The 23,022-nt window shown below is 41.3% G+C and overlaps 1 protein-coding gene across 2 annotated transcripts in view; it reads right to left on the reverse strand.

The window, feature by feature from the left end:
• CSGALNACT1 (chondroitin sulfate N-acetylgalactosaminyltransferase 1) overlaps positions 1-23,022 on the reverse strand; it is a 53,720-nt gene that overhangs the window by 5,176 nt on the left and 25,522 nt on the right. For both annotated transcript variants that reach the window (XM_061589699.1, XM_061589700.1), the window contains exons 3-6: positions 6,810-7,026; positions 3,055-3,156; positions 1,479-1,657; positions 680-774 (exon numbers count right to left, since the gene is read on the reverse strand). In XM_061589699.1, coding sequence (XP_061445683.1) covers positions 680-774; positions 1,479-1,657; positions 3,055-3,156; positions 6,810-7,026 — 593 coding nt within the window. The remainder of the gene's footprint in view (positions 1-679; positions 775-1,478; positions 1,658-3,054; positions 3,157-6,809; positions 7,027-23,022) is intronic.

Here is a 23,022-nt window from a genome sequence, read left to right on the forward strand (position 1 = left end):
GTCAAATGAGTCTTTTGTTAACCAAATAGATTGGCCAGGTAAGATAATGGGCCGATCAGTTGCCTAGCAACGGAGAATGGGCCAGGAAGACCCCTTTTGTCATTTAAACTCTGCAGGAGAGCGTCCCCCCCACTTGTGGCAGCTAGCAGAAGTTGCGCTTGTAGTTTTAGTGTGTCTAGAGAATTGCTGGGGACTGGAAGGCAGAGAGACTGGCTCTCTGCACCATGGCCTTTGGGGTGCCTCCTGCAACCCGGATGGAAAAGCTGGATATTGGACTGCTGATGCATTGAACCCCTCCATCCTTGAGCGCAGGTTGGAATGTGTGTAAATAAATAAACCATATTTCATAAAGACATCGCAGTCTCTGCTGACCTTCTTCCCAAAGGAAACCAAACCCTTGAGAAGTGCAGGGACCCCCAAAATCTCACCGATTGGGGGAGGTGCGCAACAATATTTTGAAAAGTGGAGATGGGCTGAGGTTTAGGATTTGTCTCTAAGATACCTTTCTCATCCCAAACTATCCCATGATTCTTTGTTTCCTAATTGGGACATGATGACTTTTTTCGAGTTTGGGATCGACTACAAGGCTGGAATAATACCGAGGTTCGGACAGGATAACTTTTATAAGTATTTTTTTAAATACAGTTTTAAAACACATTACATAAAGTTATTTACTTACCAACTGCTGTTCTAGAGGTGGAATGGAATCATGGTGTCCATAAATTAGGCTTGGGTTATACTGGCTGAAAAGAACTGGATAAAATACCCTTTTCCCTAAAAAAGACAGTGAGTTGAAAATGTTTGCATCATCTTAACAATAAAATTAACCGTGGTGGATAACTCGATGAAGATGTCAGCCTAGTATGCAGTAGTTCTGAAAAATGTGATTTCCATATTAGGTATCATTAGGAAAGGGTTTGAAACTTTCATAATGCCATTGTACAAATCTGTGATGGGACCATACTTAGAATACTGTGTTCGATCACCACATCTCCAAATGATATTCTAGAGCTAGAAAATGTACCAGAAAAAAGGGTACCAAAATGACTAAGGGCTTGGAGCAACTCCCTTATGAGGAAAGTTACAACTTTGGGGGCTTTTTAGTTTAGAAAAAAAGTGAATGTTGGAAGATTCTGGACAGACAAAAGTAAGTACTTTTTACACAGCACATACTTAAAACTATAACTTTTGCTACCACAAGATATAGTGAAGGCCACCAACTTGTATGGCTTTAAAAGAGGATTAGACAGACGCACAGAAGATAAGGCTATCAATCAGCAACGGCACCGGAAAAAAGATTTGGGGGGGGACACAGAAAGGGCAAAGTATGTTTCTAGATGGGCAAAATATACCAAATGGGGATCAAGCTCCTGGTTTGGGGGGCACTTGCCCCTGCATGTGTGTAGCAGGGGCCATGGGATTGCTTTGCCTATATGTTATTGAAATGGACCAAGGTCTAAATCTAAGGACAGTTGTACCTGGTTGTGTGTTCAGTCTGCATGTGTTGAGGAATTCTGCTGTGAAGTATATATCTACATCACAGAAAAAGAGAACAACATTGCTTCCTTTCCAAAACCGTGCACCCACGTCCAGGCCTTTCCCTCTTGAGAACTCTTCGTTCAGCTGGATGAAGGTATAATTCTTGAAGTTAGCTGATCTATAAGGAGGAATGACACAAGTTTTATTTGGCTCTTGCCACTTTTGTCTTAAAAAACACAAAGAGTTATCAGCTCTGAACAAAATAAGGGCGTTCACCACAATGAAAAAATAACCGCCTTGTGGCATTTTAAAGACTAAACAGATTTATTGTGGCTGCTAGGGTGCTTCCAGAGGGGTCACTATGTTCAGAGAGGATTCAATCACATACAAGCAAATTCAGGCCACTCGGTTAAAGCTGACTTGAAGGTCTTGCACAACAAATTCTTTGTTATACTTTTGTTAATAGTAAAACAATTAATACCTCAATAAGCAACAGGACTCCTCCTTTTTCCTTAAAAAGGTCCATTATTATTGTTACTAATTAATTAATTTTACTTCTTGTGAATTATTAGTTATGAATAACATGTAATTCCTAAAGCTGTCCCATTTTAAACAATTCAGAAGTTATTGGTTGCGTAAACAGACTTCTTTAAGAATGCTTTCAAGCATTTTGTTCTCTTTCACCATAAAAAATTGTGAAATACAAATATATTAATAAATGATAATCTGCTGCTCAAAATTACCATGGGCATGCGAGAGAATTTTTTAGAATATTATTGCAAATTTGGGCACACCTCTCAAAAAGGTTCGCCACCCCTGTGCTAGGCAGTGCAGGACAAATTCTGAAAGGAGTTTAGCTAGTTGTTTTTACCATCATCATCATCATCATCATCATCATCATCTCTCTTCAGCGATAGCACTTCCTCACAGAAGGCTTAATTTGATCCAGGACTCACAGTACTCAGCAGGCTGTCTCTGAGGTCTAGAGAGCCCCATCAGAACTGATATATTTTCATTAATATTTATGAAGATTTTTAACTCCCTAATATGACAAAATGTATGTCCGTTAGCAACAACAACAACAAAGTCTTTTACTGAATCACATCTCTTATTTGCTTAAGTCTGTGGCTCTAAGCTGAGAGAGTGTGTCACATTTTGGCTGAGGTGCATAAAAATAAATTGTGAAATTTGTCAAATGCCAAAAAACAAGAAGTATCTAAATTTGAGAGTCCCTTTGAGCTTAAGGCCCAGGCCACATGGGCCTCCTACCCACCCACCTCCAAGACTGGCTCTGGTACCCAGCTTCAGAACCTATTGTTTGGGCAACATGAGATAATGAAACGTGCCACTGAGCATGTGGACACTGCAGCGTGGTTTCCTCTCCCACTGATAAACCACAGCCAGCTCTATTACAAAGCAGACTTCTAGCCCAAACAACCACACAGCTTCCAGATCAGCATGAGCCCCAGCACCTCTTTTTAATTTTTTTTTTACCACTAATGAAAAGAGAAGGGAAAGGTAGTCCAATAAATATTTTTCCTTTGATTACTGATGAAAGAATGGCATTATACTCACCTGGATGCGTTTTCAAGGATTCCTTTGACTTCACTCATTTGTTCTTTCCCAAAGTAAACTATTGTGAGGTGAATTTTTCTGTCTTGTTGTATGCCCATTTCTCTGGAAGAGAAGTAAATGGATCAGACTCCTTCCTTCCAAGTTGTCGCAGAAGAAAACAAACACACACTTGCATAATTGTAACCACTATATGCTCACACCTGAACTTCCACTCTCCCACTATTGCACACTACCAAAAATTATCTCCAGCCTGCTGGCGGTAGTCTGTATTCATTTACTCTCCCTGCAATAGCCTGTCCTGCTCTGGCTTTTGAACTTAGATCTGTTAGTAAACTGATCATAACCACTTCCTTTAAAAAACAACAACACCCAAAGAACATTTTAATATAATGTTTTTAATCTTGCAATTGATCTGGCCATACTTATTACAGAGTAGCTGTAGTCAAAATGCATTCGACAGCCCTAACATTCTGTATAGGTGGATCACCTGTATGCCACTAAACCCAATTCAAAGTACTGATCTTTGACATACAAACCCCTGAATAACTTGGGACCCAGATCCTTGACGGAGCTACCTCTCCCTAAATCAACTTGCTCAGGCTCTGAAATCAGCAATGGAGGCTTTACTGAGGTCATCAGATGGTGATTCAAAGCAAGAGCCTTTTCTGTTGTAGCATCCCAGCTATGGAATTCCCTTCCATCAGGATTGCAGCTGGCTGATATATATGATAGGGATTTTGATGCCGGCTGAACAAAGGCCTTGATTAGCACTGCCCATTTGCAGTTGGGGACTCCTGCTACTGGTTTGATATGGATATTAGCTTTTGTTTTAATTTATTATATTGTGTGTTAATTGTTTTTATGTGTGCAACCAGCCCTGGGACCCTTCATGACGAGGGACAATGAATAAATAAATAAATAGTAGGAGATATGGAAGGGTGAGAGTGCTCTGGCATGTAGTGCCCATGTGTGTGCATTTACATGCACGTGCTTCCCTGGATGCAAATTGTTAAAATTGGATTCTGGGATTTTTCCACAGTAACTGGAGACAGCAAGCACAGTGTCTGTACTAGCCAAATGCCTGGAGACCCCACCTAGCCTTCTCTAATAATTCTGGGGCAGGATGACATACATCTGCTTTTATGCTGTAACAACTGGGAAAACTTTGCTGCCTGGTTATTACCCACCCAGAATGCTGGGGATTTCTGTGTTCTGTTTAACGTCCCCCATAAAGGAACGGTTAGTTCAGAAAATCCTCAATGAATTTCCATAGTCACTGCCTAACAGATTTAAATACAGTGTAATCATTTGATGTTGTGCTGTGATTCATACATGGAATAGCTTATTTGGTGGCCACTCATAAATTCTTTGTGGGCATAGGTCCATATACTAAGTTTGTGAGGACAGCAGCTCCATGTGGTTTGTCAGATTTTCACCATGCACCGTGCTCAAGTGATCATGATAGGCTGGAGCACAGGGTAGAAAACAACTGAATGAAATTTAACAGAGATAAGTAAGAAGTTACACACCTAGGTAAAAGAAACCAAATGCACAGTTATAAGATGGGGATACTTGGTTCAGCAATACGACATGTGAGAAGGATCTTGGGATTGTTGTTGATCACAAGCTGAATATGAGTCAACAGTGTGATGTGGCTGTACAAAAGGCAAATGCTTTTAGGCTGCATTAACAAAAGTGTAGTTCCCAAATTGCATGAAGTGTTAGTTCCCCTCTATTTGGCACTGGTTAGGCCTCATCTTGTGTACTATGCCCATTTCTGGACACCACAGTTTAAGAAAGATGCAGACAAACTGGAACGGGTTTGGAGAAGGACAACAAGGATGATTAGAGGACTAGAAACAAAACCCTATGAGGAGAGACTGAAAGAACTGGGCCTGTTTAGCCTGGAGAAGAGAAGACTGAGGGGAGATATGATAGCACTCTTCAAGTACATGAAAGGTTGCCACACACAGAGGTGGGCCAGGATCTCTTCTCAATCATCCCAGAGTGCAGCACACAGAATGGGCTCAGTTATAGGAAGCGAGCTTTCAACTGAACATCAGGAAAAACTTCATAACTGTTAGAGGAGTACAACAATGGAACCAATTATCTAGGGAGGTGGTGGGCTTTCCAACCCTGGAGACATTCAAAAGGCAGCTGGACAGGCACCTGTCGGGTATGCTTTAAGTTGGATTCCTGCACTGAGCCGGGCATTGAACTCAGCGGCCTTATAGGCACCTTCCAACTCTACTATTCTATGATTCTATGAACTTGGGAGATTTCAACTAGAGCTGGGTTGAATTTTCTCTGATGTGGTGAGGGAGAGACCACTTGTCTGGGTCAGTGCTTGAACTCTCTGTGGTGCTACTTATGTATGAAAATGAGTCTATACCTCTATTACATGTTATGTGGGCCTTCTTTTTGGATGGAGGGCTCTATTCATATCAATTTTGTCCTAAAAGTCTTGCTGAAGTTTGCTGAGGTCCATACACATTTGATCTATATTTCTGTACTTTGGAGTCTGTCAGATGGTGAGAGGATTCCATGGGCTCTCATTTTAGCGAAAAGACTCTCAAAGACTGGAAAGGCCCATTTCCTCCTTTCAACCTGTCAATGGACTAAAGACCTCACTGTCATCTCTGCATTTGAACATGCAGCCTATTGCAGTTAGTGTCACTTACTCTTCCATTTATGCTACCTACTACACCACCCTTCCTCCATCTGGTGCCCTCCAGATGTTTTGGACTACAGCTCCCATTTTCCTTAACCATTGACCAGGAAGGCTGGGGCTGATGGGAGTTGTAGTCCAAAAAAAAATGAAGCTCGCTGGGTGACCTTGGGCCAGTCAGTGCCTCTCAGCCTAACCTACCTCATAGGGTTGTGAGGATCAAATAGGGAGGGGAAAACCATGTACACCACCTTGAGGTCCTTGGAAGAAAGGTGGGATATAAATGTAAGAAATAAATAAATAGTAACAACATGTCATCGGGGGGACCAGGTTCGGGAAGGCTGGTCTACATGGATTCATGTCCAAGTCTTATCCTAGACGAGTAGCAGCGAACCTCGGGCTCAAGGCCAAGCCTCTCTACAGTATATGGCCCTCAGAACTCTCCCCAGGCAACACCTCTCACTGGCTCTGATTCACACCCTGTGTGTCTTTGCCTCCCTGGCATTTGTTCTTGAATTCCTCTTGCTTGTCTGAATGGAGGGCAGAAAGGGGTGTGTGAGTGTCTGTAGAAACTATACAAAGGTGAAATTCACTTTATTTGCTCCATCCACTTTTACCTCTGGTTCCACTACTTCCGGTGTGTGGCCCTGGGAAAGTTGTCCAGGAGGGAATGAAGCCTTCAGACTGAAAAAGATTCCCCAGCCCCACCCTTGTCCTAGACAACAGTCAGCCTTATCCTGAGTCACACCATTGGTCTGCCAGCCTAGTTCAATATGGGCCACAGTGGCAGGGGCTCTCTAGGGTCTCAGGCAGGATGCCAGATATTGAACCTGGGACCATTTGCATGCAAAGATCTGCTCTTCCACTGAGCTATGGGATCAGTGTTCTAAAATCTGAAAAGCTTAATAAAAGTATACACAATAATAATAAAAATCTACTGCCTTACTTTTGCTTATGCTCTGCTTGTACATTTGTAAATAAAGCAAAGTCTCTAATATTCTCTCCTCCCAAACCTGCAAGCCTGAGTTGCACTGCCACTGGAACATCTCACTGCTCAGTGGGGTGGGGAGCATGCAACAGTACCAACCTGAAATTCTGCATGAATTGCCGAAACTTGCTGGCCCTTTTAGCCAGAGGAACAATGACATTAATAAGGGTGTGGGCCATATTGAGGTTTTCATTCTTAACTTTCATGATGGGGCCAAATGGTCTGAATAGGACAATTCGCTTGAATTCATATTCTTTATCTCCCTTGAATGTCAGCTCATACAGGGTGCCTTTATCTCTTTCTGTTCGGCGAATGCCTGTTAGGAAAACGAAGGGAAACCAGCCATTAGCAAGAGACTCCTGAAGAGGATGCAGATTGATTTTGTGTGTGTGTGTGAACAAAGTGGGATCTGGGGCTTCCTGCAAGGCTAATTTGGTGTTCCCTTGATTTTGTTTTTGTAATTTTGGAAGGAAGTCTTCCATTCTCTAATTTAAATTATTTTCTTCTGAAATTGTTTTCTTGTGAGTTTCCTTGGATGATGAGCTGAAGTCCAAGACAGTGGAAAAGTGGAAACGCATAATGTTAAGGGAGCAGCAAGGTTCTGTTTTGGTTTTTCAGAAATTCTTCTCTTCAGTCCCAACAGGCATTCCTATTTTCCTTGATTCACATAAGCAAGCAGTTCATTTAGAGAGGAAAAGGTGACCAAGGGCAACTGCATGCCAGCATAATCTCTTGATGAGCAGTTGGTTATGAAATATCTGTGATGGGGTCTGTTTTGGCTGAGGGGAGGGACACGCATTAATTGTCCTGCTACCCTCAGAGGGGTCAATAAGCAACATGCAGACAAAGTAACATTATCACATTTTTACAAACTGGGTCTATGAGGTATGCAGTCCCAGTTCAGAGTTCTAGTAGTGCTTTTACTGGGCCATCCCCTTGGGTCTGAGAGGGTGCCTGGGGGCCAAATTGCTTCCCCAAGGTTGGATGCTACAGTTTCTAAAACTGAGATGCATGATATTACACAGACTGTGTGTGTGCATACATATGCATTTGTAAGACATGGATATATTTGATTTTTGATTTTGCATGTGCTGGCATGCTGTGCACCTTGAATTTGTCCTCAGATATCCTCCACTATCAATATCAGAAGAGACTGGGGAATATCTGCATATTCTCATCTTTAAATCTAGGAGTTAAACTACACATTATGTCATTCTCATTTTTTAAAAAAATTCAACTGGCCACTTATTTTGAGAAAAAAGCCAACGCTTCCAGAACATGCTCCTGATCTGGATCAAGGCCCCACATCAGCTTGCTGCAGACACATACAACATACACGCGCACACACATGCACACAATTTGTCCTGAAGGTGCCACTTGCAATAAACAGGGCAATAAGCACTGGCCGGGGGTGGGTTTTGGCAGAAAATTGGTGCAGGCCCCAATCCAAATCGCGGATGGGGGTCCAGGAGCTGCTTCCCCCCCAAAAAAATAAACGTGGCTAATTTCACCATGCTTTTTAAAAAGCAAGAATCATATAACATGTAGATCAGCTTTAAGATTCTCCACCTATGTTCCAAGAGTACATACTCTGAATAGAAAGTGTAACATAATGGTTGTTCACATATGAGGTATCACACTAAGAAAATGCCCCCAGTGAAGTTATGCTGCTGTTCTACATCAGAGGTAGACAACGAAGTGACTGTAGCTCCCATCAGCCTCAGCCAGCATGGCCCTGGATGATGGGAGTTCTATTCTACCACATCAGGAGGGCACCATATTACCTACTCCTGTTCTACATGCTGTTTAATTCTTCTGTTACCCTTGGCCATCCTGTAGTTGCCATTTCTAGCCATCTGGTAGTAACAGCTTCCACCAATGTGTTTTTCTTTTCCATTCTCCTGCTAGTTTAGGGTATGTGATTGGGTGTTCCACGTTTTTATGTTAAAATGATGTATGCGTTTATATTATTTTAGTTATGGTAAATGGGTTTTATTAGAATGATTAAGGTAAGTGGTGAGTGTTGGGAGGTGGGAATGAATGAGAATGTTGGTGCAGCCTGTTTTGTGATTGGTTGAGTGGGGGTTGAGAGTTTTGTATTTGAGTGTTTGGCAGTTGAAAGGTAGATAGAGCTGGACTTTTGAAGAAAGAGATAGGGAAGAGTTTGTAAAGAGACAGGGATTTGACTTGGTAGGAAGAAGGTAGGAAGAGTGGTTGTAGTGTGGGTAGTTAAGCAGGACATTATTATTGGTGTTAATAGAGCCATGTAAGGAGTGTACGTCATCCAGGAGTAAAAAACATTTATTTGGAACCACAAGCTGAAGAACGCAAGCACAAACTATTCTTATCCATATTCAAATCTGTTTTTTAATACATTACCTTGGTTCAAGATACACCTGACCACTTGGCTTGGCCAGCTACTATAACACGTAAAAGGATTGATATAAATATAAACAAGGGTTGTGAAACAGTATCAAACAGTGGCAGTGATATTACCCCAGACTACAGTAGCAGGTTAAGGAAGCAAACCCATAGCTGTGATCTGAAGAAAGGATAGAAAGAGGCACAGGGGAGTGAGGCTTGCCTGTAAACCTGGTGGGTATAGTAAGGGCTGAGTAAATTCACTAATAGGCAAAAAACCTTGCGGTTTAAGAACATACCTATAGCCAAGAGATATTTCTATCAAACTTTAAAAAGCAGGGAAATTGCGCAGCTATAGTGAATGCACCAGGGGAGCAGGAGACCTGACCTCCTCTCTGAGATATTGGACTGCCCTACAAATTTGTCAAAATGCAAACACAATTTGGGTTGGTCTTTCACAGTCCAATCCACTTGCTGTGTAGCTTGGAAGAATTTGGTAACATGTGCCTCTGAGCATATGGTGAGTGGTGGCAACACTTGCCATCTCCAAAGATAGAGAATTATATTTTTGTATGTTTGTTGGTGTTCTTCTTACTTTGCTTCTTTCCTGTGTTACCAATGTTTCTACAGAGAATCTAAACTAGAAAATTTTATTTCCCTCATTATTCATCCTAGAAATCTGTGTCAAATTTATTTTTATTAATTTCAAAGCCTTTTTATTGGTCAATGTCATATGATGGTGAAGACAGCCTTTTGCATTTCAAATTGGAGGTTATGTTCTATTTCTATTTTGGGTGCATTAACAGTTGAATCTGAAACTGCAGTTTGATGTAAAATCAGACTGATTCCAATATGTTGCTACTTCAGCAATGACTCTAGCTGTTGGAAGAAAGAGGATGCACGTTTTCAGCCTGCTATGTTTAAACCACTTTATTTAAGGCAAGGTGGGCATGGTCAATTAAAAACATAGAACAACCTAGAATTTTGCTAGAATATATTTCACCTCCCACTGTTTTATCTTGTGCAAACTGAGACACTCCTGCGGTCCACTGGAGACTATTCTGCAGATGTCAGTGCCATTATTTGTTGTGAACCGCCCAGAGAGCTTCGGCTATGGGGCAGTATACAAATGTAATAAATAAATAAATAAATAATTCCACAATTATGTTTGGAGTTTTTTTAGTGTAAATTTTGCAAAGTGTTGCTGTACAGGGGTTCCCAAAATGTGGCCCACAAGCTTCCTTCAGGGGTCCACGGCATGTCTATGGATTTGTGGTTGAAGATGCGAGACGGCACATCCACTGTGTTACATATTCATATTGATTTTTGTTTGTATTTGTATAGCTTCTTCTATTTCTTCTAGAGTATTCTATTGTGTTACAGTCTGAATTCTAGTTGAGCTTTGCTTTTTAAATGGGTTTTGCGTTATGGGTTTTTTTATTTGTTGTAAACTGATTTGATTTAAAAAAAATAGCAGAGTACAAATATATTTATACATAAATAAAATAAAAATACAATTAAAAATCACACCACATCTGGTACAGCACATTACAATTGCTACAACAAGCAGGAAAATAACTAAGTGGTCTGTGAGGGAGAAAAGTTTGCGAACCACTTCTCTAGTGTCGAATGCTGTACACCAAATCAAATGCCATTTCGCCAAGTAGTTCTTGTCTGTCTCAAAATGGTAAAACAAGATTCCACGCATGCGCAGTCAGAGCCCCGCAGACCAGATACCTAAAGGTTCTTTGTAGGGCATGCAGAGGCGGTCTAAACATTAACTGCTTACTCTTGATGAAACTCCTGTTTATTGCCATGAACTACATGACCAGACTGACCACCCAAACATGCAACCTTTTGGTTGGTAAGAATGTTCTTTGTTTGGGTCAATTGTTCAATTCAAGCAAACGTTCTATGCGGTTGTTCTCCCCTATTGAGATCTAGGGTGCTTCCAAACTGGTGTTTATTATGGGATGGATGCTCCTCATGCATACAGTTTTTTGCAGCATCCACACAAGGTTGTTGGCCCACGGAAAGTCCAATAAGTTAGAAAAACCTGTTCCAAATGACCTCTTTGCAATATCTGAACAACCTGTTTACAATAGTATGCTCCCATTAGAAGCACTCCTAAACCCCTCTCTTGTCCATGGGAGTGTTTGTGTGAAGAAGTGGTTGAATTTCCAAGCAGCTTTCCAGCATGGGTGGTGTCAGGGGGTATGCAGTGGGCAGGAGAAACCAAAAGAAAATTCTCACAGGCCAACAGAATAACACACATAGCGGCAGAGACATTTTGGAAACTATAGGGCATTCCAGAATGATTTTCTTTTTGTAGGTGTAATCTGCAACGTGCTATGGACACAATACTAGTGCATTAGTGGTGGATTTATACTAGACCGTCCACATATCATTCCATTTTATTAGGTGTTCTGTGATGCCTCCCCAGTATTACTGCATTATTGTCATCTGGAGGGGCACTCTTGCACTACAGCAGAACAAAAGCAGGACACCCCTCCCCCAAACATTTGTGTTATAAAAAGTTACAGGTTGTCAGCAGGAAGTTAGGAGACATGCACCAAATGGAAACGAAGCAGGTATGTCCACCCTGAAACTTTTGCAGATGCAAATGGGATCACATATAACTGCCTCAATACCATCATGAGCATAAATAATAAAGAATGCACAATAAAAAGGACATCTGCCCCCCCCAATATTGATTGAGAAAGTTCATAAATACTGCTCTGACATAAGCTCAGGGGAGTTAGACCATAATTACTGTGAAGCACTTAAAATGATAACACAATGGAATGCAGCCCTCCTCTGATAGGGCTGCTTTTCAGTGGAAAGTTACTTTGACAATTGGCTGTCAAGAGTTTTCTCTGAAGTGAGAAGTTCGTTTACCTAAGGGTCCTTATAGCCATCCAGCTATAACAAATGTAAATAGTTTTGAAATTATATGCAGTACTGTGTTTCTGTCTATGGTTTTGTGATATAATTTAACCTTATTTCCTTAAATGATATCCTACAGTATATCAGACTTGATTCTATTCACACCAGTACTTAAATGAACAATTATGTCATTTTGTGAGAGGATGGCAAAGAAATTAAGAGACTTTTCCTGAACAGTACGGTAACTTGTACAGTCAATACATCTTATGTCCCTAATAAATGTATAAAGTGGACATGGCTATGTCTCCTAGTTGAGCATACACTCTGTTATAAAGCCAGTTTTGCGCCTAGCTAATGTGTGAATCAGCCTTGACATTGGTATAATTCCATTTACCCACTCATAATGTTGCAAATAAGATAGAAGCTTTATTTCCTACCACAGATAGACTGCTCATGTTACTCAGATATTAGATGTCATCATCACAGTCACTCCCAAGTAACGTATAAAACTAATGTATATGTCCTCCTTTGGAAACTGGTGAGCTTTTAAAGACATCTATTTTATGTTCACCGCCCAGAGAGCTATCGCTAGTCGGGCGGTATATAAATTTAATAAATAAATAAATAAATAAATAAATCTGTCAACAAAGCCATTATCAAAATTTGCTGTAGTTCTGGAAGAGCACATGACTTTCATCTGCGACCCTTCCAAATTCAGAATGCAGTTAAGTGTTTACTTAACAATTCCCATTCTCACAGCACATGAAAATTCTAATCCTAAAGCAAGGAACTGCCACCTAAAGCGTTAAGAGATGGACTTATTCTGATGTGCTATTCTGTCAGGAGAGTCTACCCTTTGCTTTTTCTTAAGGAGCGTCTCTCAAGTGTTGATAGGAAAGAAAATTGGTCCAAATTGCTTCCTAAACAATTGTATGCAGCAAGGAAGGTGAAATCCTGCTGGAAGTCTCCCAAGCCACTTTCTAAATATCCTGGATTGATACAATTTGGGAGACAATAGCTTTGTACAAACTTACTCAGCAAGTGCAGAAAGCAAGAACTTCCATTTTGAAAAAAGATATTGCAGAGCCAGGGTTTCTCTTTATATGGAAGTATTTCTTGATCGCACTACAAACAAATTTGTTGTTGTTATGTGCCTCCAAGTCGACTGTGACTTATGGCAACCCTATGAATCAGCAACCTCCAAGAGCATCTGTCATGAACCACCCTGTTCAGATCTTGTAAGTTCAGGTCTGTGGCTTCCTTTATGGAATCAATCCATCTCTTGTTGGGCCTTCCTTTTTTTCTACTCCCTTCTGTTTTTCCCAGCATTATTGTCTTTTCTAGTGAATCATGTCTTCTCATTATGTGTCCAATGTATGATAACCTCAGTTTCATCATTTTAGCATCTAGTGATAGCTCTGGTTTAATTTGTTCTAACATCCAATTATTTGTCTTTTTCACAGTCCATGGTATCCACAAAGCTCTCCTCCAACACCACATTTCAAACGAGTTGATTTTTCTCTTATCTGCTTTTTTCACTGTCCAACTTTCACATCCGTACCTAAAGATCGGGAATACCATGGTCTGAATGATCCTGACTTTAGCGTTCAGTGATACATCTTTGCATTTGAGGACCTTTTCTAGTTCTCTCACAGCTGCCCTACCCAGTCCTAGCCTTCTTCTGATTTCTTGACTATTGTCTCCATTTTGGTTAATGACTGTGCCGAGGTATTGATAATCCTTGACAAGTTCAATGTCCTCATTGTCAACTGTAAAGTTACATAAATCTTCTATTGTCATTACTTTAGTCTTTTTGACGTTCAGCTGTAGTTCTGCTTTTGTGCTTTCCTCTTTAACTTTCATCAGCATTCGTTTCAAATCATGACTGGTTTCTGCTAGTAGTATTGTATTGTCTGCATATCTTAAATTATTGATATTTCTCCCTCCAGTTTTCACACTCCTTCATCTTGGTCCAATCCTGTTTTCTGTATGATATGTTCTGCGTACAGATTAAATAAATAGGGTGATAAAATACACCCCCGTCTCACACCCTTTCCGATGGGGAACCAGTCAGTTTCTCCATATTCTGTCTTTACAGTAGCCTTATGTGCAGAGTACAGGTTGTGCATCAGGACAATCAGATGCTGTGGCACCCCCATTTCTTTTAAAGCATTGCATATGTTAGGGATAAATTGAAACCCCCCAGTGCTGGCAAAACTATAATTCACTTGTCCTACCTAAACCAGCTTGGGTTTCACGGGAAATAGAACCAAAATGGCCTTTATTTGACTTTTGATATAAAATGTCGGTTTATTTCCTGGTGACCTGACCCTTACCTACATTCCAGTGGCTCGCGTAATAAAAGCTGGTTTAAGCTGGAAACTTCCCTACTATGCATTTCTGTATCACATTTATGCTTATGGCCTTGCTTATAGTTACTAATGTGCCTTGCATAGGAATGTCAAACGCTATTCCAATGCCCCTCATATCCTTGACTTGTAATACTCCTTTGATATGTAAGCAAAGTAATATCATGTCTGTCTCCAGTTTAGGGGGTGCCCGGTTGCAGCTGGGCCTCCCCTCAATAGTTGCCTTTGTCTGTTCCTGCATAGTGCTTATCTCAAGGACATGCGAAATATGCAGACATAGAGTCTAAGTGATAGTCTTTCTGTTTCCACTTTGTCCTTCCCCCTGTACCCCTTTACCTCCTTACATATGCCCCAAAGCTATGACAGTTGGCAATTGCTTCTTTTGTATCTTATGACGTGAACCCGATATTGTAAACTTCGGGGTAAGCCTATATAAACTCTTGAACACCAATAAACGAGGTTCCCATGCTGGCCTGCTTTGGCTTGTAAGTATTGGGTCCCCTTTGCAAAGGTTTTTGTCTCGTGTTACTTGATCTCTGATAGTGGGTTCATTTGCACTCAACTCCGCACTCTTCCCGGGTGTAATAAGCGAGTTGGGGTTGACAGGGTGACTTGCGTGTTGGGTTTGGACCTAACACATAGTTTTTCATGATCTATACAAACAAATACAGTTGCATATATATTTTTTCCTCCTGTGATCAGCCCTGTAGCCAGCCTTCCTTGTTAGGTGGGGCAGCCACAATTGTAGGTGGGGCATCTGAGTGGGAGAGGCGCATAGTGCCAGCCAATTCTCCCAACTAGTGGAGAAGACATGAGGGCCAGGGGGAGGGAAAGGAAGTGACCTTCCTCCTCCTCCTCTGTCCAGCAAGTGTGTTAACATACATCAATGAACTTTAATCTGTTGAATTGTCTCACCCTTTGTTGAGAGATCGCCAGGAATACCAGACTCAAAAGCTTGACTTTGACTATAGCTATAGTCCTCTTTCACCTGTGGTCTGTCCCTGTGTTCCATTTCTTCGTGACCTGAACTACTTAATGGTAATGACAGTGAGTTTCTGAGCTTGGGTATGATGCTGCATTAAATATCTCAGTTTTAGATTCCACCCGAAAACCAAATTTGTCCATACTACAAGTTTAGGAAGGACAAAGAGAAAATAAATACTATAGGATGTGTTTGTCAACTCCTCCTTGAGAGTCCCTCCTTCTCGTCTTGTTCCTAACTTTTAAATTTTCCTTCCTGTTGGACAATCAACGGAAAACTTTTTAAGTGGCTGTTACATAAAGGACTAACTAAGTAAGTGGAAACTAATTATGGAAAGTGAATGGAATTTTTTTTTACTGGGTTGCTGGATTGATTTTTCCGTATAGAAACTGTCCAGAATGCCTGGTTTGTTAAGGTTGTTAACTGAAATGGTTCTGTGGCAAGGAATGGGGGGGGGAATCTTACCTGAATTAGGGCCTCTAGAAGGCCATGAGACTGTCAGTTCCCACAACTGAATCCAATTAATTAGGCAGTGAATAAACACCTGATTATCAGCTGCAGACTGGTACCTTAGGGCCACAGGCCTGGGAGAAGCGCACGACTGTTAGACGCAAAACCTCTGGAAGATTTCATCATCAGAAAGCCCACTGATTGTCTAATTAATTCCTGGCTGTTGCTGGGATTTCCCCAATAAAAGTAGAGCTAAGATTCTGGGTCTTCGTTCCCCAATGTTTCTTGGTGTTACCTGATGTTGGGGTTCATCTTTCTTCTGCTATCCAGGCCACACATTTCTGGGGAGATGTGACACAATGAAATTATTCTGCCTTTCTTCCTACAATAGGTGAGTATAGAATAAGCTAGACTGACTTGTTATTTTCTCTTGTGCCTTGAACTCTCTGTATTTTTATATTTTACCTAACCCTTGGGGTGTTTGGTTTAAGGAATTATTTTGCTGCTATATTTTTTGCACTTATATTTTAATGAAGCTACCTCTTATTTATCAGTGTGTGTTCATTGCAGTGGAAATTTGGCTCTGAATCCAGCACCTTGGCCATTTAGCCACAGACTACCATATAATTAGGTATTTTGCCTTAAGGCTCCAAGTCAAAGAGTGCATCTTTGCCTCTTGTCTTTTGGAATCCTTGGCAGGTCTATTTCTGGCACTTTTCCCTTGGCCCTGAGTGGGTGACCAGGTTTAAGGGGGGGGGTGGCGGCAATCTGTCTACCTTGCAGGGTTGGCATTGGTTTAACTCAGCTCTGGTAAGGGAGGCATAGGTTGTGTCTGGCCAGGATCAATTGCCCTGGGCTTGGAAGTTGACCCCCCCGGTGAGAGTTCTTTACAGAAACCAGAAAAGGCATCATGCTCAGCTGCACATATTAGGAAAATCAGAAATTAGGCCTGAGTTACAGTTTATGTGGTCAGCCAGCTAGCTATCCATACAGTGCACAGCAGTGTGGTGTAGTGGTTAAGGTGTTGGGCTACAACCTGGGAGACCAGAGTTCGAATCCCCACATAGCCATGAAGCTCATTGGGTGACCTTGGGCCAGTCACTGCCTCTCAGCTTCATGAAAACCCTATTCATAGGCTCGCCATAAGTCAGAATCGACTTGAAGGACATTTACATTTAGGACTGTTTACATCCTTTGCCATCAAGTACTCAAGAAAAAGAAGGAAAAAATAGCTGCTATGATTACAGTGAATGCTTTAAAATAATAAAGGGTAACTTAGCACATATATTGTTTCAGATCATTTTGAGCTCTCTTTATTTCACCCTTTAGCAATAAGCACCCATTCCTGTTCTATTCATTATCAAAACTGCAGAATAAACAAACTTACTTTTTACTGCAGGCAAACAAACGTGCTTCTTTATTGATGGCTGGATAGAGAACACAACTGAAACTGAAGGGCAGGGCAAAGGAATGTCCAAGGGGGGAAGTCTAACTCTAGCACCTAATACAAAGTTCTAATATTTAACTCTTCAAGTGTCATACAGGCTGGTTTTTTTCAGAATCACATAAGTAATTATAGAGTGATTGAGATCATGAAAAATCTACCTTTAGTCAGGGAAAGTCTTGAGTGACCAGACTTTTGGGGGCTGTTTCAGACGAGGCTATTGTTGTGCCCCCACTCTGCCTTTTTAATGAAATTTTTCAGTGGCTCCTATTTTTTTTTTTAATAGATTTTTTATTTTTTATTTTGTTTCTTCACAGGTATCTTTATATGACATGAATTTTCTCATTTACATCAGACACCAGTATAATTAAGAAGCAATAGTTATTCAACAACAATAAACAAAGAAGCATTCAAATGCTAACAAAGAAAATAAAATCTCTCAGACACTCAACCTCTGACTAAACTGATATGCAGTCTAAATGATTGTGAATAAATTCTGTTTCCTTTCTGTTAGGCCATTACATCGTTTATAAGTGTCTCCATATCCGCCAGGCTTCCATTGATGGACGATGCATAAACGTATCTTCCGAAGTGTATTCAATAAAGGAGTGCCAAGTTAAATAAAAGGAGTCTGGTTTTTCCTTACCCTGTCTTAGTTTTAGTTCATGTGTACGTTTTTCCATTATGGCTATATTCCAGAGGGAGTTATACCATTGTTTTATTGAGAGGTCATTTGCTGATTTCCACTGCGATGCAATTGTTAATTTTGCTGCTAAGGTCATGTAGATGATCAATTCATTGGAGAGCAGCTTTGCGTTTGTAGCATCAAATATGTTTAATAGCAATAATTTTGGCGTAAAATCAAAGTGTTCTTTAGAAATCAACAACATTTCATCATAAACCCTGAGCCAAAAAGCTTGTATTGTTTCACGTTCCCACCAGACATGAAAATATGTTCCTTTGTTTCCACAGTCTCTCCAGCATAGTGGAGAGGCCGTGGAAAACATGCGTGATATCTGGACAGGTGTGCGATACCATCGATGTATCATTTTCAGTGAATGTTCTTTGACATAGCTAGAGACAGTCTTAAATGTTTTCGTTTCCCATAACCTATCCCAGTCTCGAAGTTGTATTTCAGAGCCCAGATCTGTCTCCCATATTTCCTTGAGAGAAAGAGTGGATTTTAGAGATGAGTTAAGCAAAATGGAGTAAATTTTAGAGACCAGACCTTTTTCTCCTTTGTGTGTATCTTGGAGTAAGTGCTCAAATTGTGTTAGAGATCTTGTTGCTTGTTGTTTCGTGTATTTTAAAATAATAAAGCTGCGGACCTGGGCTAATGTTAGCCAGTCCAGTTTTATTCCTCTCAATTTCAGTTTTAATTGTTCAACTGAAAGGGGGAAAGAGTTTGCAAAGAAATAACATAATCTATGGAGTCCAGAGCTTGGAAGTAACTCGTTAGAAATAACAAGTTACTTGTAATTTGTTACTTTTTTGCATAATGAGTGGGTAACTTCGTTACATTTTGTATGTAACAGAACGAGTGGTAATTTCATTACTTTTGAGCTGCAAATGTAACTTTTTTGCGTTACATTTGGACGTTACTGGGGGGGAAAGCAGGGGAAATCATCTGCTGCTGTGATTGGTGGAATGGTGGAGGAAAGATATGTGCCTCAAACTGGGCTTCTGCGCTGTTTAGCTCTTCCCTCGTGCTCTATGGAGGCACGAGGGAGGAAGTGGAGAGTCAGACAGAGCTGGAGGGCAAGGAGGAGTAGAAGGCAGAAGCAGCAGAATGGAAGTGAAGAGCTGTGGAGGTGAGTGTATGTGTTACCCTTTCCAGCCTACACTCCCTACCCCCCCCGCTCATCCTGCCTTCCTCAGCCTGCTTGCCCACCCCCTCTGCTCTTCCTGGCATCCCCTGCTTGTCCTTGCATCCCCTCTGCTTGTCCATGCATCCCCTCTGCTTGTCCTTGCACCCTCTTTGCATCCCCTCTGCTTGTCCTTGCACCCTCTTTGCATCCCCTCTGCTTGTCCTTGCACCCTCTTTGCATCCCCTCTGCTTGTCCTTGCACCTTCTCTGCACCCCCTCCGCTTGTCCTTGCACCTTCTCTGCACCCCCTCCGCTTGTCCTTGCACCCTCTTTGCATCCCCTCCGCTTGTCCTTGCACCCGCTTTGCATCCCCTCCACTTGTAGTTTCACCCTCTTTGCATCTCCTCCGCTTGTCCTTGCACCTTCTTTGCATCCCCTCCGCTTGTCCTTGCACCCTCTTTGCATCCCCTCCACTTGCCCTTGCACTCTCTTTGCATCCCCTCCGCTTGTCCTTGCACCCTCTTTGCATCCCCTCCGCTTGTCCTTGCACCCTCTTTGCATCCCCTCTGCTTGTCCTTGCACCCCTCCAGAGAGGGTGAAAATTGGGAACTGGCAAGAGCATAGGAGGTAGGTGCAGTCTCATACTTCTGTTTGTGTGTTTTGCTTCAGTTATGTGCCTCTCATAGAGCGACTCTCACTAGGCAGCAAGAGATGACTACCCCAAGCAACTAATTTGGGGCACCATGCAACAAATTATTAGCTATTTTAATTTTTGGTTGTTGTATATTTACTGTCAGGAAGAGGTACTTGTGAGATTTTCTGCCTCAAATGCCAACATAACTTTTCAAGCTATGGTACTATGACCTTGACTTGGGGGCAGGGCACCATTTGCTCTTCTGCTTCAAGTAGCAAAATGTCTTGGGCTGCACCTGCTTGCAGTCATTTCACATACTGGACAACTAACATGGCTTTTTGGTGAAGGGCAAGAGAGAATAAGACTGTTATCTCAAAAACAGTTGTGCTTGAGGAAAAGATGGCAAACATATGTAGAACTGAACTTTTCTGCAATAATATAGACATTTGCATAGGGTATTTTTTTCTACTCATGGAATATTAAATCTTTAAGTCCTAAATCCTTTGTCATCCCCTCCCCCTTGTGCACACCCTTTACACTGTCTCCCTATGCATGTAGGTCAAAATGACAACTGGTGTAGTTTGGGAATTAACAGAATGAGAGCTGAATTACAACTCAAAAAAGAACTTTCCTGCTGGTGTCTGCTACTGATGTGGGGGGCATTTTGTTAGGGAGAAGTGATGAGAGGGGGTAATTTGCTGCTGAAACTTTTTATCTGCAACCCCTTCCCTGGCCACTTTTCCCTAGCTGATGGAGTTCCATAAGGAAAAACATGGGGCATTGCACTGGTAACGTGGCAGGCATGGAAAACAGCCCCTTCCATCTATCTCCTGCTTCACCTACCCAAATGCACCCCAGCAAATGCTTTGCACATTGACAGCACACATTTAGTTGGTTTTCTGGTATTTGCTGCTGAAAGTGTAGTTCCATGCTGGGTGCAGCTGGGACGTTCTGAGTTCATATCTTACCACAGCCATGAACTCGCTGGATGACCTTCTGGCCACACCCACGCCAGACATTTATGCCACTTTAAACAGTCATGACTTCCCCCAAAGAATCCTGGCAAGTGTAGTTTGTGACGGGTGCTGAGTGTTATTAGGAGACTCCTATTCTCCCGACAGAGCTCCAATGTCCAGAGTGGTTTAACAGCCAGCCCCTCTTCTCAGACAATTCTGTGACTGGAGTTCTGTGGGGGGAATTGGCCTGTCAGGTGTGCTTTAACTTGGATTCCTGCATTTAGCAGGGGTGTGGACTCGATGACCTTAAAGGTTCCTTCCAACTCTACTATTCTATAATTTTCTGTTAGCTGAGATCTCTCTCTCTCTCTCTCTCTCTCTCTCACACACACACACACACACACACTCACTCACTCACTCACTCACACAGCCACTGAGCATTTCATAACAGAGCATGCTCAGTACTCATTTGGGCTGTTTTGGGAGTCATCCCCTTTCTGTTTTCTCTCTCACTTTTTTGTATACTGCAACACTTGGGGTTCCCTCTTGCCCACTAATACTCCTTATTATGTGTGGTATGGATGGTGATACCATGGCTACATAAGCAACAACACTTCCAGCCTGAGCTTCAGAAATAGAGGGAATGACACTCTGACCAGTTTAAGTGGTTAGTATTTAAATCTGATTGGAAACTGTTCAGTTTGATACAAGGTGGCTATTAAGCATGACCTAAAAGCTGCAATTCCAAGCATACTTACTTGGAAGTAATTCCCATAGCAGTAAATAGGATTTACTTCTGGGAGTATAGAATCAATCCGTAAGGGTCTTCCAGTAGACACCATACATGTAAGCACATGGCTTTTCCCCAAGAATCTTGGGGACCGTAGTTTACTCCTCACAGAGCTACAATTCCCAGCACCCGTAACAAACTACAGTTCCCAGGATTCTTTTTTGGGGTGGTGGTGGAAATATGCTTTAAATCTGTCATGTGTATGCAACTTTGGTGAGATAATAGCTGAAAGTAATCAGCCCAAAATGATAACAAATAATCAGTAGGCATTCCCAAAAGACATTCAAACAGTGGGTAAAAAAAAGTGAGAATTACAGAGGCAAACACAGAATGCAGTTAAGCAATAAAGGAATCCAAGAGAGAGGAGACACCTTTGTCTCTGCTCTCTCCCTCCTGAGCCAGGAGGGCAACTCCCAAACCTGAGTGTTGCGCCTCCAAGTTAGCTAGAACTAGGTATGCCTTTCCTATCTACTATGTATTTCTATAAATAAAATAGCTTTTCTTATTTTACTAAGTCTTAAGTCTCAGTGATCTCAGTGCAGGGTAAAAGCCTGCCACTTAGGTAAACGCACACATTGGCACACACACATCTCAGACTGTTGACAATCTCTGCTAATATCTATACAAATTTACATAACATGCATCACCTGAACTCACATGATCTAGAGTTACCTTAGATCTTGCAAGATTTGCAAATGAGAAGCAATAGGGTTTTATATTAGTTCTGATTGTCTATTGGGCTATCATAGGGTATGTATTTTTTGCCTTTTCTATGGCAAAAACTCCAACTTCAGTGGAATTTATGTGATGTGTTCTAACCATTTGAATGTGGCTAATGAATGCTTTATTCTTTCATCAGAACTTTAGCAGTAGTACTAAAATACTAATAAAAAAGGGAAAGAGAAAAAATACTTTACATACATCATTCAGCTGTATTGTTAATTATAGATATAGATATAAAGGATAAATGGCATTTTGTCAAAAGTATTTTTGCCTACATTTTATACCTCCTCCTTGGTTTTCCAAGCTTGGCATGGAATGCTTGTCATACAGAATTAATTTGAAATGCTGCATTATCATAATCATCTTCTTCAAAATAAAAAAAATAATGTACTGCCTTCAAGTTGATTCCGACTTATGGTGACCCTATGAATAGGGTTTTCATGGGAGGCTGTGACTGGCCCAAGGTCACCCAGTGAGCTTCATGGCTATGTGGGGATTCGAACCCTTCTACTACCCCCTGTGTGTGTGTTTAGTTTTAATATTGTTTTAGGCTTAGATGTGAAGCAGCCAAGGCCAGCACCTTGTAGGCATTTTTTAAAAAAAGTAACTGAAATGTAATTGTAGTGATTACTTTTGAGAAAAAGTAAAGTAATCAGTGATTTTCAGAGCAACTGTAATTGTAACTGTAATTACTACCTTTTTTGGCCAAGTAATTGTAACTGTAATTTATTACTTTTTAAAAGTAATCTTCCAAGCTCTGATGGAGTCCCCTCATACTCCATTCTTTTAGCTGATATTCCCTGTCAGTAGTATAAAATTTGGGATGAAAGGCAATAGGTATCAAGGGTGAAATTATGGGGGCCAATCTGTTCTGCCATAATTTCCAGATCTGAAACATACATTTAGTAAA

The sequence above is a fragment of the Rhineura floridana genome, chromosome 11 (assembly GCF_030035675.1).
Source record: "Rhineura floridana isolate rRhiFlo1 chromosome 11, rRhiFlo1.hap2, whole genome shotgun sequence".
NCBI lineage: Eukaryota > Metazoa > Chordata > Lepidosauria > Squamata > Rhineuridae > Rhineura > Rhineura floridana.